This window comes from Coturnix japonica, chromosome 2, assembly GCF_054131305.1.
Source record: "Coturnix japonica strain WE chromosome 2, WE-NBRP24, whole genome shotgun sequence".
NCBI classification, from domain to species: domain Eukaryota; kingdom Metazoa; phylum Chordata; class Aves; order Galliformes; family Phasianidae; genus Coturnix; species Coturnix japonica.
The window spans coordinates 99,893,355-99,913,974 of record NC_140664.1 but is presented as its reverse complement, the minus strand read 5'-3'; the positions used below and the strand labels follow the sequence as shown (position 1 = coordinate 99,913,974).

The 20,620-nt window shown below is 40.4% G+C and overlaps 1 protein-coding gene across 3 annotated transcripts; it reads right to left on the bottom strand.

The window, feature by feature from the left end:
* Positions 1 to 3,801: 3,801 nt before the first annotated feature.
* Positions 3,802 to 20,572, bottom strand: EXOSC7 (exosome component 7). Of its 3 annotated transcripts, XM_015854148.2 has the most exons (8): positions 20,494 to 20,572; positions 20,290 to 20,391; positions 18,010 to 18,104; positions 14,375 to 14,540; positions 10,981 to 11,051; positions 6,758 to 6,881; positions 5,690 to 5,845; positions 3,802 to 3,937 (listed from the first exon to the last, which is right to left on the bottom strand). In XM_015854148.2, the coding sequence occupies exons 1-8, from the start codon at positions 20,548 to 20,550 to the stop codon at positions 3,833 to 3,835; spliced, it is 876 nt and encodes a 291-aa protein (XP_015709634.1). In that variant the 5' UTR covers positions 20,551 to 20,572; the 3' UTR covers positions 3,802 to 3,832. The 3 variants fall into 3 exon arrangements, 2 of the variants coding, with proteins under 2 accessions (XP_015709634.1, XP_085396632.1); XR_014943619.1 differs by lacking the exon at positions 10,981 to 11,051; XM_085540506.1 differs by lacking the exons at positions 3,802 to 3,937; positions 5,690 to 5,845; positions 6,758 to 6,881 and adding an exon at positions 9,981 to 10,035.
* Between the last annotated feature and the right edge of the window lie 48 nt (positions 20,573 to 20,620).

The window sequence follows — 20,620 nt, the reverse complement described above, 5'->3', positions numbered from 1 at the left end:
GATGCTCCTGGCAATGATGCAGACCTGTGATTACGTGCCCGGCTGGGCAAGGAAATGGGCAGCGAGATCAGAGGTGATTTTGATCCAGCTCAGAGGAAAAGAGTGGGCATTGCCAAGTCAAGTAATGCACGAGTGCCACCACACAATGGCTGGAAAGTAGAGGGGTGGACTAGATAACAGCTTTCACACGGTTATTATCGAGATAGGCAATCACTGGCCCTGGCTGCTGAAGTCAATGCTACCAGCCCAAAGGCAGGCTGCAGCATTGCCAAGCCATACTCGCTCCTCACAGGGCAGTGGGAGCACAGAATGGCTGCAACCCCTCTCCTCTGGGAACTGTCCTGCACAGCAGAGATTTGAAAGCATCTTCACACATGGGCCATGCAACAGCTTCAGGAAGGAACAGAAGAGAGAAAATGGTGAGTGGTAAAAATGTATTCTGAGGATGTGGGAGAGCAGAGGAAAATCTCTGGTGTTAGCTACCTTGTGAACTTGTGTTGGCATCGGTCCTGATTTCCGCCAGCATAAACAACATCGGAACAGGTTAAAATGGAAAGAGCTGAATCTATGGATCATTGTTTCAAGAGAAGGAACACGATAATACTTCAGGAAAGGGTGGTTTTCCTAAGGACAATGATGGGGAAAATGAAGGAGTCAGCACTTTGCCAAAACGTTCTCTCCAGTACCAGCACTTGGAAACTGGCCTTGAGCCTAAGGAGGGAGCTTTTCCATACCCTGTACATTCTAGGGGCCAACAGTTCAGAAAGATCTGTGCTAAAGGAGATTCCCAGGCCTTAAACTGAACCCAATTAAACCACTTGAGTTCAAGTGCCAGGAGCTGCTCAGCATCTTCCCATTTCCTTTGGTGTAGGACTCAGCCCCTCTTCTGCTCAGAGCACATAGACTCCATTGGGCGAGGGGGAGACCCACCCGTCTTCACTGCTTTTCTTTCTGCCAATCATTCATAGCCTGAAGTCTGACCAGACAAAGGAAAACTGTAGCCACGTGTCTGAATTGAACGTTAAATCTCTGGGGAAATTCCCAATTGTGTAGGTTTGCTGAGCAGACTGAGAAATCATCTGTCTCACCATCAGCCAAAGTGAAGACATTGCCAAAGTAAAAGTCAGCATTTTGGGACTGGTAAGCAGACAGCCATTCTGCCATCTTACAGGGTGGTTGAGTGTCTTCCCCATCACTGAGCAACTGGTTTGCTTCCATATAGCTGCAGATGCTGAATTAGAGGGTATTAGCATAGTATTAGCAAAGGGGCCTCAGCAGCTCTAATTGTTCCTGTCTAAACCAGGAGATCAAATCTGAGCTCCAAGTGACATGATTCAAGAACCCCAGGGTGCCCGTATTGCTGATCTTAATCAGCAGGATGACAACAGAGATGTTTATAGAGCTTGTAAGAAAACCTTAGCCTTATTAGAGGGTAAAACTGAGGTTGGAACTATCGCTGGGGAGTCATTAACAGCAGCACATCAAATAGTCAAGTGTTGCTTTGCAGGAATGGCAAAAATGCATGTTATGGGATAGCTAGGAATGCAGCTAATTAAAGGAAAAGCAAAAGCACCACACTCCCTATAGAGAGAAGGGCGCAAAAGCACCCAGCTTTCAGTTTGTCCATTTCCTATTTGCAAGTCCATGAAACTCGTGGGAAATGCTGATGGCTGGGAAACCAGGGCACTGTGGCTGAGGTCAGGTCACAGAATCACAGCATATCCTCAGATGGAAGGCACCCATACGGATTACAGAGTCCAGCTCTTGGCTTCACACCCCAAATCTAAACCTTGCTCTCTGCAATCTGTTGCTGATAACAGCCATTTCTGAACCACATTGTGGCCCATGGGCCTGAGTAGTATAAGAGGCATTTCTGTGGGGTTATGGCTATCAAATTGACTTAGGTCCATTAAAGCCTGGCCCTCGGGGACCTGTCCCTATCAAACAGGCCTTTAGGCTGGGATACATAGGGGAGGTAGGGGAAAATACAAGAACAGGCTAACAACGAGGTAAACTGCAGCTCAGTGCTTTTTGGGTAACACAAGCAGAAGCCTAGCAGGACTCCCCAGACTCCCAGTCTCTAGCCTACAACTTTCAGCCTCTCGACACTCCCAGCAGAAGCACTTAATTTCTGGGACAAACACTGAGCTATCCTGCTCCACAGATGTTTCCTTTTAGCTCTACTGGATTCAAGTCAATGAAAACGTGGCAATATCTGCACAGCAACACATGGAACTTTCCACCAGCCCAAATGGGAACAGGAGCAGTCTCAGTTGAAGCCTTTATGAGAAATCTCCAATAATTGCTATTTTTGTTTGGGGTGGAAGGGAGGAGTTGGAGAGCAAAGAAAATAGAAATGGGCAGCATAGTCCTTTGCATGCCTGAGAACCACAGCCTCAGAGATTTCTTGGCAGCTGTTGTATCAACTGGGAGAGCTGCAGGCCCTTTCACCTCTATCTGAGCTTTGTTTATGCATGTGGGCTATGAGTTGGTAGCAGTAAATCTCCAAGGGCAGCTGAGACTGACCATTGGCTGCATAGTACTTTTGGCTGGGCTCATTATTTACATCTCGGGGGTAGAAGCAGCCCCAGGCTGAACTGGGGTCACACTCTACCCCACTGGTTTTCAGCGCCACTAGATGGGAGGTAGGGAGCACATGGGCCAAATAGGATCCCCCAGAGACCTCAGATCACTCTGCCTGCTCACACAGCCACAGAGGATGGAGGGAGGACACACACAGTTGAAGGAGCCTAGATCTCAGGCTATTCTTTTCTCTAGTAAGAAGAGCAGATCCATGGACGGATCAGTTAACCCACCTGAGGTGTGATAGGGTTTCTTTTTACTCCCAGTCTTTGTAATAATTTAACATGAAAAAGACCAGGAGAGGGGCAAGGAAGCATCCTACCTCTACTGGTGAAGCTACAACTATATCCATAGCTCACCTTTGGCAAACACATTCTAGTCAAGAAATTTTCTTTATCTGGTATTAGGAAAATACAACAGGAAACTGAGAAAAAGCTGCTTGACTAAAAAGTAAGGCATTTTGGGATTACTGTTGTAGCTTCTGTCATGCCGTGTTCTAAAGGAACCTTTAACACAGCTGTGTTTATTTATTTTCCCTTCAACCTTAGCTGTGCCCCTTCTCCTTAGCCACCACAAGAGGTTTCACCCAGGCTACTGTATCTGCTGTCAAGAGGAACAGACAGATAAAAGATAAAATATAAAGATATTTAACGAAATACCTTGTTTTAAAACACTGTTTAGCAACTAGTGAGCATGTTGCATTTGTAGTAAAACCTAACTTCTTTTTGTTCAAAGAAATGTAAGATCATTTGAAGGAAGACTTCCATTAAGTACTGTTTTCTTTCTCCTGTTAGTATAAATCATCTGGCTGATGAACAAAGAAGTTCTAAGAGGCCCAAAACCTGGCTTGTGCTGGACCAAGGACACCCCCACAGATGCTGCCAAACTCAACAGCTGGTCTGCAGAAGTGGAAGACACGAGAACAGAATTAAGCGGAACCAACATCAGTCACCCTTGAAAACAGACTTGAGCGCTTCCCGTGCTATCGCATCAATTGTTGTTGGTGTGCATCCAAGGTGCAGACAGTTACCCATATGGAAAGCATCCCCTATTTGCTCATTCACATGTGACTATCGCTTTCTTTCAGCTCAGTAACACTTTAAAAGCCTCTTAGTAGGAAGGAAAGTACTGCAACAAACACATCCTTTCATATATATATATATATATATATATATGAAAGTATATGTATATACTAAATAGACAAGATTGCACAACTGGTTAAAAACAGTTTTGAACCTTTAATAAAAACTCATCCTAGAAATCCAACTTTCTGACGTGTGGTCCCCAAACTCTCTTCTTCATCCAAAACCTTCTGAAGTGATGCGTGCAATGACTTTCCTACTTTCTTTCCAGTCTGCAATGCAAAGAAAGCAAAACAAGTCTGAGGCATACGCTTATTAACAGGAAGACAACTCTCACTTCCCTTTGACAAATATTTTCCCTCTAATGATGAATATACACCAGCTGGTATAATAAAAAAAAGTACACTTGAAGACAGCGCTCCTATTTATCACAGAAGTATTCTGCAATCATTAGTGCTAAATGTTGTGCCCCCAGATTGCCCAGGAGAACAAATTAAATTAAAGGACGGCTTATGCAGCTCCTCTGACAGACATACCCAGTCTTCTACCCCCTCCTTTTTTCCCCTTGGCACCCTAACTGGGTTGCTGTGTTTGGGGCAGCGTCAAACAAATAATCTCATCTCCCAAAAAACCATGTTTCCTGCTTCTCAGCAGTTTACTCCCTCACTCCCTCGAAATGCTCATCACCTAGAAGACTTCTTCCACAGCTTAAGCTTTCATGCCTTCCACAAACAAGTAGGGAACTCTTAAGCAGAGTAAAACGGCTTGAAGACTTCCATACACACCTCAAATTAGTGTTTATGTAAGCACTGTATCATCGTAAACACAGTCTTCGAGGGTAGACTATACAATGAAACCACATTAGTTCATTTTCTAGTTAGGGCTCATTGTAAAGCTGGTCATCAAAACAGAACCTCTGATCAATGTTTTCTGCATTTAGACATCAGAAAATTTGCACAAGGGCTGGCTTCTACCATGAGCCTGTATCTCAATTAAGCACCTCCTACTTTGTAGCAACCCTAAACCTAAAATCTTGAGTCTTCTGTGATATTTAGTTTGAACTGGACTCAAAATCCATCAAGGAAGACATACCAGATGTCTGTATGAAGTTCTGTTTGTTTTGTTTCTGTTTTAGGATGCCAGATTAGAGACAGACCCTACTCATCACTTAACCAGCAGAAAAAAGTCACCCCTCTGGATGCAAGAAGACCATCATCGGTATCACCAAGATTAGAACTCTGGACTGACATCATAAAATAGCGAAGTGCAACATACACTCAACACAAAATTTCCACATGAGAACAACTGTTTTCAAACTTGGCTCAAACTCCTGCATTCCTCACTACAGCCATACTAAAATTAGTTCTGGATCTCTAGGAAACGGAGCCAGTTTTAAGTATTTAATTTTCATTCTGACTCAAAGTTCAAAACCCATTTCAGTTTGACGCTCGAGGCCAAATCCAGGCATGAGAATTTATACTAGAAGATGGTTTCAAGAAGAGCTTGGAGAAAAGTTTAAAATGGAATTCTCACATAGATGTGAACAACATCCAGTTAATGGTATTTTATCGGAGTAAGAGCAGATCAAAAATCCAATAAAGGAGCAAAGAAAAATGACAGTAAAATAAGAAGAGCTTATCAGAAAACAAATGAGTTGTACTAGAAGAGAACACCATGTTCTAGCTTGGGGAAGTACCAGTCCTACTTCCATAAGGATATTACCAGGTTAGAAGCTTTGCTCTTTTAATCTTTACAGGAAATAATGAGATAAGGAACATGTCTTACAGCTGAGAGTTGCCCAACTGAAACAGATGTGAGTACTACACATTTTAGGTATCTTGAAGTTTTACACAACCTCTATCCATATGAAGTTCTGTTTCAAAGGAACTGTCTATGCCCTGTAACAAGTCCCTTTCACACCTAATACAAGCACCGGGGTACTTGCTTTTAAAGTCTTTAACATTTCATATACTCAGGTTCCAGTTCATCCAGTATCATCAGTATGCAAGACAGTAACTTCTTACCTCCATCATTTCAAAAATGCTCTCAGGATCAAGGCTACCTTTCCCTATTTTCTTCATACAAGTGAGGGCACCTTTACTGGTTATAGCAATAAGCAGGCTGGCCAAAGAACAGGCTTCTTCCTGAAGGGTAGCATCCACCACATGCCTATATCCAATCTGTAAGTTAACAACAAAAGAATGTATCAGTTTGCAGTTAAGTTTTTTTTAAAGAAATTAAACTGTAAGTTAAACAGTTATCTGTCAACCTCCTGTTCTAACATCATGTAGTCTTTGGTAGTGTTTGGAGACTGAGTTGGTAGTACATCACTACAACAGGTTCTGACCACAAACCACATTCACATATGAAACAGAAGTGTGATAAGCATGTTTCTGCTTTAGCTTAATTTTTTCTGATCACCTTTTTAACTGTATGAAACTCCACATTCCCTTTTCATCTCAACTTCAAGGATGGGTTTTGCTCTTCCAGGCAAAAATAACAAATTTGAGACTTAGGTGAGCTCCTGGTTCAGTCAGGTGGGCTTCCAACTAGTTATGTAACTTACTTCAAGAAGATACATCACACAGAATTCCCAATAATTAAGCTAATCACTAACAGATGCAATGAAGAATGCGGCATCCAGCAAAATAACAGCTACCTGTGAGCTTCATGTGGAAAAGGAAAGTGAAAACCTGTTTGGAAGGACCATTTCACACCCATGAAAAGAGAGCTCTGTTCCCAGCAACAAACTTGAAGCAGATCATTCAACTTTTGAACTCTGCAACAACGCCCTTTTGTTTCAACACACTGGAGCGTCTGTTGCTCTGACTGTTGATCAATGAGCAAAAGAAAAATACACAATGATGAGATTTCAAGAATGCATCAAGAAGAAATGTGTAAGTCAGAGACGGAAAAAAATGCTTGTTCAGTAAAAGCATATGAGCCAACTGGAATACTTCCAAGGATGAACATATACATAGTAACCACTCATCTAACAACAGTTTTACCTCTAAGGGAAAACAAACAAACAGCAGGTGAAAATAATATAAACTGCAGTGTCTGGGTAGGTGGTCAGAATTTGCCAGGCTTACTTTGTTTAGTGTGACAATGCAGGGCACATCATCCACATTAAGTCGAATACAATCATAAGGGTCATCAGAGAGCTCAATCTCCTTAGAGCCTTCTTCATCCTCCAGAACACGCACTTTGGGTATTCTGCAGAAACACAAGTACGTACAAATTCATGGTCAGAACAGATAGTGAAATGAGGCTATGCCTGTAGAAAAAAATCCAGGATGTTAACAAAGCATTAATAACTCAACAAACAAAAGTTGAAAGATATTCAGCTAAGCTGAAAGACATTTGGAATCAGACTGTTTATTTGCATCATTCAGTCCTGTTCATACTGTAGTTCCCAACCTTGCAGACAACCATAAGGCTGTCAGAATTGCAGCAATTGCATTGCCTGGCAAAGCTGTGCCATCGTATCAAATGTAAGCAGTAAAGCAGCTCAGAAAACAATGACACCAGCTAGGGAGACTTGGGGAGAGGGATAAGATGACAATAGTAAAATCCTTTCTCTTCAGCAGCTTGGGAAGGTTGACAAGATATTCTCATTCTTTAGAAGCCGTAAGACTGGTGTTCTAAAGACAGATATACAAAAGCAATATCCAGGGATAACAACTCTTGTAGGAATGCAACTGTGAGTGATGAGATCTTTTGCAAATAAGCCAGACAGGCTCATCGGTGGTACATATGAAACATCTGTCACAGCCTTTTAACTGAAGTTTCAGAGGATAATTTATTACTGCATTCTTAGCACAGTGAAGAGTCATTTAAATCAATTTAGCAGAAGATGGTATCTCGAGGAGACAAGAAATTCAACATCTCAACCTCATTTATCCTGGTGTCCACTAGAACACAGCACTGACTGAGATACTCTGCTTTCCTGGCCAGTACAACCCCCACACAGTTCAAGTGATCTGCTCCCACTCGTCCATATTTGCACATAAGAACATAAAATACTTGAAGATATCCCTGGAAAGCTAATTCTGGTAACCGTGTGGAACATAACCACAAACTCTTTTTATGTTAATTCTTTTACAGTAGCACTGTTTTTCATAGCTAGACTCTCAAGGTTACATTCGTTTATGCATTCTGCACTAAATCCCTCTTAAAAGGACGAGATAGGAACTGAATTTTTCCCCAGGAAACAAAAGTGATTTTTGTTGTTCCCTAGACAAATGTTTTAGTTCTTTGTAGCTGGGAATCCAAGAGCCAAGTGCTTCATAACAGCTAACCCTTTTTTTAGTAAAAACAAATTTCTTACAAAAATACAGCCCTGAGCCAAGCTAAAACAAAAACATTCAGTAAGCAGATAGCTACTATGTTTATTTTTTCATGAAATAAAGCTGAAAATGCTCTGCGGTATGTAACAACTCACTGGAGAGGCATCAAAGTCTATTCTCAAGCTAAAAATATTCCATTAAAATTGACGGAATAAAGTCACAAGGTGACGGCTCCTCAGGGTGCACCAGACAATGGACAGCACTGGACACCAGCCTAGACAAGGAGTGTATGTGCCAAAGCACTGCGTAAAAGAGAAGGAAGATCAAGAAACAGCCCATGAGATTGATTAAGCAATTCTAACTCCGTCCCAAAACAGTAATGAAAGCACAGCAACGTTTGGGCTGCAACAAGAAGCTGACAGGATTCATACCTGAAAATTCCCTTCAAGGAACTCTTTTGGCCAAGAGCAGATAAGACAGAGTGCGAACTATGACTACTGGAAGGGCTTAAAGATTATTGACCAAACACAAGCACCACATTGCCATGAAAGAAAGGTACACACACACATAAAAACTAAGGATCCAAATGGGCATAGAGAGCGTTTACAGCACAAAAAGCACGTCCAGAAAATGTGAGATTTCCTCTCCAGGTTTGTGAAGATTTATCTTAAGAACTAGCTGTACATGTTTACTTTGTAACTTTTATTCTTCTGTTTTGACTCCTGCAACTAATCAGCACAGAGATCTGTACAGCAGGACTTAGTCACATAACGAACAATGCTCTTGTCTGTGCAATGGAGACGCATACTTCACAGCAGCAAAACCTGCTCTACACTTGCACGCAGACGTTGGTTCTGAACCAGCTGCCCAGCAAAAAAGCAGCATGTCTGCACGCCTGTTGTGCTACGAACTCTGTAGCTTTTGCCACTAGCCCAGTTTCTGTTGCCTCAGCTGCAATGGAGCACATTCCATTTAGCTTAATGCTAAATCTTGATGTGGTGGCTTCTTGCACATTTTGCACTATCTACTTTAATCATGGATAAACCCATCCTTAAGCACCTTGGATTCAGTTAAGAATAAAGTCTGCTATCAGCCATCTTTCATACATGACCTGGATCTAGTTTTTAGAACACAGTAAACAATGCAAATCTCCAAAGAGTAAATATTCCTCCTATGACAGCCATGTTGTCATTGCTCTATGTCTGAAGGGGATACAGTGAGTCAGGTCAGACATAACAGGATTTAGATGCTATAATTATTGCACAACATTCCCAAAGTCACTATAATGGATTTACTTAGCCCTAAAGAAGAAGAAGCGTGCTGGATGACACAGCTATCATAAAACATGGTTAGAAGCAAGATTTTAAGGATGAAGCTGAGCTTTTCAAATGCCTATCTGAATAAAAAAAACCATGGTTTCAAAGAAAACAACCCAGCAACTTGAACTTTCTGCTCTGGATTCTAAAGCTGAAGTGAAGGCTGACAGAGATCTGAAAACACTTAAAACCTGGCTGCAAATAGATTACGAAAGGTAAGTAAGACTCAAAGAGTGACACAGACGTCAAGTGAAGTTCAGAACACTTAATCTGAAGTGATCTTCAAACTGACATCATCTCACTCAGGCAATAGTATGTTAAGGAAAACGGGCAGCTGCTCTAAACTACTTTTATATCAATCCAAAGAAAATTTAGTAGACATTAAGGGGAAGGAGCACAACAGCTTTTCACTTTGAATTTCAGCCCTGGCTCTCTGAGCTCTGATCAGATTAGATGTACTGGCATTCCCCGCTCCTGTCGTAACAGTTTTCACAAATCAAAACTAAAGATGCTTTTTGTCATGACATATCATACCACATCTGGGTTGGATATGCTACTTTGACAAGACTGAGGATGGTTACCCACAGATCAAAGACTGTAAGAGCGACAGTTTCCAGAACAATCACAATATAGCCCCCGTGTTTTCCATTTTCCTCCAAAAGCAACAGGCTTACCATTTATTTTCTGATTTGTTTTTAAATGTGATCTTCACTCTTTACTCAGAACTAAAACTCTTGTTGAAGTAAGAAAAAAGGCCGAGTAATCCTGCAAATAAAGCATGTGCCTTAGATCTGTGGAACAACTCATGTGGGAGCAACTGTTATTAACCACTCGACTTTTGCCTCCTGGCAGCCCACACAGCAAGAGAGGAATGTCTTCCCTTTAGTGTGCTGTCAAGTCTTTGCGAGCTGTTACATTTCTTACACTATTTCTCAATGCTACAAAAACAATCCATTGTTAAAAAGGTACCGTTGAGAACTTAATTAAGACGGGAAAATTCTCAGCAGTATAAACAAGCTGTTGTCGCAGGTGGGTTTCCCCCCTCCCCAGCATTCAGGCGCTTATAATCCAATATACTGCCTCTGTCTTCAAGCTTATTTTCTTCTTCTTGCGTGCCCTTTTCCAGCTCCAGTACTGTGCTCTGGTTTCCCGAGGAATAAGCAAGAACTGTGCTACTGACTTCAGCACATCTCTAAATTACAGCTGGAAAACAACTTGAGATCCACTTTAAAACATTTATGCCTTTAAGATCCTTATTTTTGTACCCCCTCCAGACATTTCTCTATGTAAGATCTTTCAGCAAAGCCATTCACCGATTTCTTTCTGAAGGGTGCTATAGAACTTATCATGAAGATAAAAACACTAGAAAAAATTGCTACTGAATACTACTGTCCTTAGAACACTCAAAATGTAATTGTAATAATGATACTAGCAGATTTTGTCCTTCCATTCTTTGAACTAAAATGCATGGGAAAAGTTAAGCTAAAGACACATCATTTCACAGTCCCCACAACCTCTCAAAGCCTGCCCCCCCCCCCTTTTAAGAAGAGCTGTGTATTAACAGCCAATAAGGAAGAAAATGGGAGAATATAGCTTTTTACCTGAACTTAAGTTTTTTCTCACTTAAAAACACTGAGCACAAAAGGCTTAGCTCATAGGAAGTATTTCTCTTTCCTTTTGCACTCACATGAAATGAGCTCTGTGCTTTACCTTGTGTTAAAGAGAGCTGCCTTCACCGCGATAGAGATTGCATCAAAGAGGTTCCCACCACACTCCAGTAGCTGGGGAGGGGAAAAATAAAATAAGAGAATCTCTTTAAAAGAAAAATTGAGTTAGCACCTTTAAATGAAGTCTTTATTTTGCATAAAATTACTTGAGAAAAGGCAGAAAACTAAGAACTAAAATAGGCTAAAAAATGTTATCTTTAAAGCCTATGGCAATGAAAACCAGGTATGAGATGTATATTTCAGCTGACTGTATTATGCATGAGAAATAGAAGAATTAAAGCACTTCACAGTAAAATTAATGATAACATTTAGTAATAGAAGCTGAACTGAAATCACTACTATTCTTACTCCCATAACCACTTATACCTTCTATAGGCTGACAGACAATTCAGAGATGCATTTAGTGATAGTCTAGTGATAGTTCTTTGACAAGCTCCACTTTGGGTTTGTTTACAGACAATACTATTCTGTGATTAAATCCCCACACACATTTGAAACTATGCTGGTAAGAACACTAGATGTGATGAAGAAGCATTCGTTCTACACTGCACAGTGAGAGCAAAACAAGTCTTAGAGCACTGACTGCACTGATGGTTCTTCAAATCTATTTAAAAATGAGATTTCCTCCCACACTGGGAGCAAATCATAAATCAGATATTCTGGAAAGACAGCTTATTTTTATTAAGACAGACTGAACTGTGTAAGCAGAATGACAAAAAGTTGGGATGGAAAGCTAACACAAAGGTGATCAGATTATTCCCTTGCCAACAGCTGCTGGATACAGAGAGGTTAACCTGCCACTTTCAGGCACTATTGGATTTTAGTGGATAATGGAATAAGCCTGCAATATTTTTGTTATTAAAACACAATAATGGGATGTGCTTGTACTGTTACTAGGCTTGTGTTCAAGCCACTATTCTAAAGCCTTATCTGTATTACGCTGGCGCCTACGGGCTAGGAACTCGGCCTGTATCAAGCATGGTGAAACAATTCCTCCAGAAATAAATGAATGCCCTCTTCTCAGCTTAAGCATGTTGCTACGTTGTACTGAGATTTCCCTCCCTCCCACTGCATTCAGACAGAAGAAAGTCTGCTCAACTCTGAGTTTCAGGAAGCAGAAGTTTCTAGGAAGGACTCACTTCTAATTTACTGATACACAAAAGAGAAAGTTATCATGAGTTGAAAAACAAGCTACTGTAGGTCTTGCCTTATTAAGAGATTTTCATCAGAAAGGACTGATTTCTAAGTTGTTGGGTTTCTTTCCTCCAACAGGTCAGGGATAAGGTGGGGATAAAGATGATGAAGTCTCCTGAAGGATGCTCAGCAGATAACCAGTAACATTTCAACAAAATCTAATGCACCCTCCCCCAGTTCCAAGCACACTACATAACACAATAAGGTAGAGAATGGAAAAGTAATGAACAGCTTCAGCTCTCCTTGTACCATGTGGCAGGCTGCTGGGGCAAGTTACACAAAGAAGGCAAGACGTGTTAAAAACAACCCCCAAAAACTCATAAAAGCTTATTTCAAACACTAATAACTTGGGAAGGGAAAGAAAAAGACAGACAGACAGACAGAAAGTGAGAACAGGCTGTAGTTCCACAGTGCTGTACAGCTCTCACATTCAAACGGTAGCTCACACATATGAACTTCTACTGTTATTAAGAAAGAATGTTTTTAAAGGTCAAGGTACATTTTTCAATCTTTAAACCATATCCATGTGTGGAGAGCGGTGTTTCCGAGTGATCAGTGAACACCTGTGCAGTATGTCTGGCTGAAACCCGGAAGTATGAAGTGCTTGCATCCAGTATAAACTATCACATGTGACACACACATCTTCTGCTTGGAAAAAGAAATAATACAAATACCTTAAAAACATTAAAATACAGAAGGCCTGGGCAGTGTGGGGGCACAATAGCAATGGTAACATTATCTTATTCTATCTACACCACAGCTCTTCAGTAGCTCTCACATAAAACTCTGCAGAATATTACATTAAAAGTCCCATCAACTTTAGAATCCTAGTTACAAATCAACGACAGATTATTTATTGATACTATAAATAAAGCTGAACAAAATACAACACATAACACAGGTGTTCATAATTCTGGCATGACTAGTAGCTTAAAAGCACCAAAACTTTTCTCCTCTGAAGCTGTGGACAATCAACAGATTAGTGCAGGAGAACTCAAATAAACATCAGCTATATACCATACAAAAGTTGGGCAGAACAATTTCTGCAGCTGTCGGGACTATTAAAGTGTTTATGCTGCAGAAGCAGCACATGGCTTAAATAAGCGCAGCATTTAATATTCTGCACCTCTGCACGCAATTACCTACTAATGGAAGGTCCCAGTGTGATTTCTGAGAACTAGCACTTTACTCCCTATTAAACTCTGCCAAGCTCCACTAAGCTGGTGAGTCGGGTTGTTAAGGCACTCTGCAGTGGTACATATTTGATCATTCTGTATTTGGACAAAGCCACAGTACGTTCCATGTCTACTGTAATTAAAGTAATGCTTTGGTTTTTAAGAACCTAGTGGATTAATTTTCACATTTATTCATATCTCGTTCTTGTTTTAATACAACTCTGTACACACTTTTTTTGGGGGGAGGGGCAATGCAGCGTAACATGTGGTAAATAATTCATAGACATTAACTGATTTCAGTGAGTAAGATCCCTCAACATATTTTCAGTTGCACATTTAGCAAGTGGAAACTCAACTCTGCACCAGTAAGAATAGGAAACAAAGCTCTGGGGAGTCTGACTTGCAGAAGTCTATTAAATACCCATGTACTTTAAATATAGCATTACTTGGAAATTGAGCTGCCGCACACACAAGACTTACATGCACAAAACTGAGCATCCAGTTTTTCATGGGAAGAAACACTCACTTTCTTTTTTTACATCCAACACATGTATACAACTTCCACAAAAGCGTCTAGGCCAAATGTTACGTTTGCCATAAAAGTTTCATTGAACAAAGAAGCAGACAGGAGGGAAACTCATATTAGGCCCAACATACATTCATGCTCAGTTACACTCAATCGAATGATACATTCACTTAGGAAAAAGTTCAGCCTTCTTTAGTGGCCATCTCTTTGTGAATATAAGGTCACTGATTTTTATTGGTGACAGATTTGGAATATTTCAATCTGTTTTATTAGCTCTGCAGCAGAGCAGAAGAGGAGAAAAAGAATAAGCAGAACGCAGTGACAATATTATAGATAGATGTGCAAGAAAGTAGCCATCCATGCTGTGAAATAACAAGCTGCATTAGAGGAAGAATTTTTTATACGAAGATAAGCATGGCTATGCTAATGCCAATGCCTTGAAAACCTCCTTGAACCTTTTTGGTTTTCATTTACTTACTTACCAATACATCAACGTAGAGAACCCAGCAGTGTTCCCTGGGATTAATGCAAAGAGCTTTCAAGTCTACAGTCCCCTCACTGCTAAATACTCTGTAGAGCGTACTTGCTATCTCTGTGCCAAGTTCTTCTCCTCCCCGGCCTTCAAATTCAGGAGTAGCATTTGCAGAACTGGACAATGAAGAAAAAGAAGTAAAAAAAAAAAAAAAAAAACCCTTTCACTTTTGAAGCTGCATTTCTTAAGTGTAAATATATATCTAAGCATAAAATACTGGAAATCTCCAAGGATTTATCTGTACAAGAATAAGCACTTAATCTGTGAAAAAAAATAAAATAAAATAAAAATCCATTTTGCATAAGGAAATGTCTTAATTCAGATGGATTATCTGTATTTTGTTACCAAGTTTGATGTTAACTAAATTCCATTTCAGTCTTCAGTTCTTAGCATTAGTATTAAAGGTGGTGAATTCTCTCTGCAATTAGTTCTTAGGCACCCTCATCTTCTATTAGCTCAAGTCTTGCAAGAAAAAGAAATGAGAGAAAATTGTACTAAGTTCAGAATGGCTAACGAGGCAGCCTGATAGAGAGGAATGTTAAATTAATGAGATAAAAAAGTAAGGCAAGAAGGTAATTAATAAGATAAAAAGAGAAGGACATGACACTATAATAATGATATGCAGAATTCATACAAGTGCCTGATCTAAATTGATAGAGCATGCTCTGCGCCACCAAACCTCTTACAGACAGCATATCAATAATTATATAATTAATATTAATATTATATTGATATAATATTGATAATTAATATCAATACTACTGTCAATCAAGCACTGACCTATGCTTGCAGACCATTTTATAGTGAAAATAAGCGCTGAAAGTGTAACGCTATCATTTGCAATTGCATTCACATTATAGAATCATAGGATGGTTTGGGTTGGAAGGGACCTTTAAGATCATCTGGTTCTAACCCTCACTGCAATAGGCAGGGACACCTCCTTCTAGACCAGGTTGCTCAAAGCCCCATCAAGCCTGGCCTTGAATGCTTCCAGGGAGGGGCCATCCACAGCCTCACTGGGCGATTTGTTCCAGTGTCTCATTATCCTCATAATAAAGAATTACTTCCTAATGTTTAATCTAAATCTACCCTCTTCCAGTTTATAGCCATTTCCCCTCATCCTGTTGCTATATGCTCTTATAAAAAGTTCCTCCCTAGCTTTCCTTTAGGCAACCTTCAAGTACTGGCAGGCCACTATAAGGTCCCCATAGAGCCTCTTCTTCTCCAGGCCGAAAAGCCCCAGCTTTCTCAGTCCTCATAGGAGAGGCACTCCAGCCCTGATTTCATAAGACAGGGCCATATTTAAGCATACCTTAATTCTGGAAATATCCCCAACTCAGGCTTTTAGGTCATATAAAGGAGCACTTTCTCATTAAAGCATCTTTTTGCAAGTTCCCTATACCATTTTGCTCAACCTGTTCTCTTTTGAGTAGAGTTTATGTAAGCATTATGTTTTTCATGTTAAGTTGAAAAGGATTATACAAGTACAAGCTTTAATCTATAGCTCATTATTTTTAAGTATCAAGTTTTATCAAAAGCTCTAGTTTTTAAATACAAATGGTTGCTTTCTTTGACAGCAAGTAAGAAGAATGTAAGACCCAACTGGAATACTGCAAGTTTTACTGCATCTTAATTTTATCATTATTTTAACAATTTGGTTCCATGCAACCCAAGTGCAGTTAAGAAGTAACGTGGACATGGTACTGATCTAAAAACTACGTGGTAAATACTGCCACCCAATGCTCACAATACTTCAGTAATTTACACTAGGTATAATATGAAAGAGGGTTGTCTATTAAACTAATTAAAAGCCCAGAAGTATGCCTTACAAACCACAGAAAGAACTGAGTAGTGGCCACGGTGAGTACAGAGCACAGGAAATTTCTACTCCCAGAATGTAGATCTGGGGAATTTTCAAACCATTTCAGTGTCACATCACACAACATTCACGATTCTTCTGCCACAGACTGCTTCTTTAAAGATCTTTAGTCTGTTCTCAGTTTAACATCTTTCTCCCAATAGCTGAAAACTGTTGCTCAGGCCTTTAATATGCTGTCATCTACAATGCAAGTAATTGTAGTGGAGAAAACCGTTAACCAAATGACAGGTAATCTTAAAGATGTGTTTACTTTACTAGTTTAAACAATATAAAATCCAAGTAGCAGATAGAAGAACTTCACTATGAGATGCAGCATATCAAAATGTGCTGAATTACTACCACCTAGTGGGAACCTGAAAAAAGCATCAGAGCAGTGAGAACATCTCACTACCCTATCTATACAGAACACAATCAGCTCTCACTTCAAACTGTGTCTTCAGGATCTTTGTTAAAGCCAGAAGTCACCTTACCTTGGCAGCACAAGCACAGAAGAGCCGATTACTCTTCTCTAAAATTTATGCTTTTGGCCTGTGTTATTACAGAAAATGAGGACAGTGCATATCTAGAATCAACAAGATCCATCAATATTGCTGCACATCTTCCTCTCATTTTACAAAGCAGTGGTTAATAGCTACAAAATACAATCTAACATTAATCTAGTAAGTTAAAAGTTTCTCTAACGTTTCTTTACACAGGAAAGAAGCATCCCAGCAATTAGCTGTTCCTGCTAACAAACTGTGCCACCTGTATGCCATCTCTGGAATATTTCTTGATGTCGGTTCCAAGTACTGCTGATGAGCAGAACACTAACACAAGGGAGAGTACCAGTGTTTAGAGCTTCTTTCATTGGACTTTGTCTAAAAACCAACAGAAGCAAGTAAATACTACTTGGTGTATTTCATACATGAGCTTTATAAAGAAGTCAGCTCAGATACTATCTAAAAACAGGACCACATCTGGAAAGAACACCCTACTGTCTCACGCTTTTTGAGCAATAGTCACAGATGAACTAATTCCTAGCTGAGTCCTTTCCTTGGCAAACGAAAAGTTTCCATAGCTAATCAGGTGACTGTGATGAATGGATGGATTCTTAGATAAAATTGCATAATGCCTGAGATACAAAAGCATTTACGCAGATAGCACCAGTTACACCAAAAAGATTATCAGACATATCCTTACTCAGTGAAACTCTTTGACTGAAAACAGTTATTACTGTAGTTAATAAAATACTGATTTGATGATAAATGTGATCAATAAAACCATGTTCTAATCAACCTTTGTATCTAAAGTTTATGAGAATTTATTCTTTTTAATAAACGATCTTGCACTAAATACACTTTTTACACTACTTTCAAAGACAAAGTAAGTAAAATCCTTTGAGATACAGTCTTAAGTATAATCTCCATAAATTAATTCTTTTCTTCCCCCATGTCAATACTTGGAATGCTTCATTACTGAAAGATACTGTCTATGTTCAATCACTATAAAGAAAAAAAAAGGCAATTGATACTACAAAGCTGAAATGATGTTTCTGAACATTCAGCACAGCTAAGACAGTAAAATAAACTGCTGCTGTTACTCAGACACTAAGCAGGTTAGGGCAGTGAAGGTTCACATTTCAGATCTGATTAGGTTTTTTATTTCAAATGTGAGAAGCAAAGTGTATATGCATACTGCTCCATTACCTTTTCTTCTACTATACTAACCAGTCAACAAAGAATTCCAGATAACCTTCATCTGGTTTCTCTAACTTCGGTGTCCCCATTTCAGCTTTTACACCAACCAAGATATCAGTGTGTCCCTGTTAAAACAAAAATACATCACACAGTTAGAACTATGGGCAAAATACACTCAGTTGAGATGCCTACAGCATGCAGACACTACCATCTATTCTGTTGTCTTTGCTAATTGCTCTACTAGAGAATTGCAGAACAGAAAGGCTTTAGGAGAACAATTCTGTGCCCACATATCAGCTTTCTTTGTGTATATAAGACAATCTTAATAGCCATACCTTTTTATCATTGCAGTTCTGGATCAGTTATTTCTGCAGAATGTTTATAATACCGCCAAAAAATAATTGTTTTCTTTACAGTCAACACATGCCAGAAGTAGTTTTGCTTCACTGTAAAGGAGCAGAATTATTTTTTCCAGTGACAGGCACAACAGCATCTAACACCCAATAGCAGATTAGTTCAGACTGAAGGCCTTTCAGGCACTCCACTATAAATTTAGCTCAAATGCATTAAGCTAACTTGAATTATTCATATATCTTGTCATTATTTCCTCAACCTATCATGTCAATTAGAGCTAAGCACATACATACATGCATAGGTCGCTCTGAAAGTAACGTCTTCTATTTATTTCCACAGAAAATATAAGAGGTGCAAAGAGCAAAATAACATTATTTGATTGAACAGATTCTCAGCAACAAAACCTTATTAACATAGTCACCATCACTCTGCATTTTCACCACTGATGAACAAGAGACTGTAAGCTGCACTCATAAAAATCTGCACCAGCAGAGGTAACCCACTGTTTCATAGCTATGACTGCACCACTGCTAGGAAAGCATTGCCTGAGCAGTCTATTTTCCATCAAGCCCAAAGAGGTGGAAGACAGAAGGCACCAAATCCACACTACACAGTGGGTGCTGTAGGACAGTCCAGACAAATTTGGCAACGTGCTCCAGGGTCCTGAAACTGGTATGGGACTTGGTGTTATCGCATTGCAAGAGAAAAGGTGTCTTCTTCTCTGCCTGACTCTGGAAGCTCAAGCCTTCAGCTTAGTCAGTGTCATGATGTAGCAGTCAGAGCTGATGTTTTGTCTGGGTTTCAGGAAATCCAAAAGGATCACTTCTTTCCTATCCCAAGAGACAGTTCACAATACTTTGCCTGCTGAAGGCTATCTCTTGAACTTTTTCTTCAATAGGGAATCACATGTCACCACTCCATGGACTGCGTTTTCTCACCGGTGCGTAGTGGTGACACCACATCTCATCATCACTACTGATGTGATCCTGGAAACTGTTGCCTTCAGCCTTGTATTGGTTCAAGAGATCCTGACAAACTTATAACTTTGAATCCCCCCTGTCGTGCAAGTGGTAGAAGTGCCGCTCTGCTACACAGGAGGCTCGAATCCCAGGGGTTGGACTCGATGATCTCTAAGGTCCCTTCCAACCCACACCAGACTGTGATACTGTGTGATATACAGTATTCTTTCTGCTCCTCTGTGAACACTTATGGGAGCCACCTGGCATGCATTTTCTGATATTCCAACATTGTCACCATCATTTCTAATGCAATGAAGCTGATATTCAGCTCTGTACAGAGTTCCCTGGTCATAACCTGCTGATTTGCACAAATGAGCTGATCAAGACAGTTCATTTCATCGTATGACAGCCGTGCATGGTCATCTAGAACATGCCTTGTATTTCACAAGGTGAAATGCACCACCACACAGAATCACAGAATTACCTGGGTTGAAAGGGACCTCAAGGATCATGTAGTTCCAACCCCCCTGCCTAGCAGGGCCACCAAACATACGCCTTCACTAGATCAGGTTGCCCAGGGCCCCGCTTCACTGTGCTCACGTTCGCTGTTGGGTCTCCATCAGCATTCAGCATGCGACAATGAATGCCAACAGGGACAATCGTTTCAACACGACATAATTCAATACCACATCTTTGCATTTCCAAGTCAGACACCATTCTGTCAGACTGCACATCTGCTGTCATCAGTCACAGGGCAACACAATAGAATGAAATATTGTTGGGAAGGTTCAACCTCTACTACCACACCACCAACATCTGCTTATGATACTGTGGGCCAACATCATAAAATAGGAGGGGCTGTTTTTGGAGCAACATATTAGACACATATGAGGAGACACACATGGACGTATTTACAAGCAGCAATTATTTATCATAAGCCAAGCGAAACAAGCCAGTTTTATCAGCAATGTAGACGACTCCTGAGCCGTTCACCTACCAGCTTCACTCTCGCAGATCCACTCGTGTTGGACACCACATCTGTCTCTACTTCTGCACACCTGTAATCTTCACAGCCACGGCCATCCACACGGAGGTCCTCCTAAACACGACAACCAACGTAATCGCGAACATAAGGAACCTGTGCTTTTCAAGCTTCCCGTGCCGAATACATCACCAAAGATGACAAGCAACTATTCCCTACCTGGACGCCGTGTATGATGTACATCTTCTCCGCGTCGCTCAGCACTACGGACGCCATGACACCCCGCGCGCTGCAGAGCACTTCCGCTTCCGCTTCTCGGAAGGAGGCGAGCTCTGCGCCTGCGCAC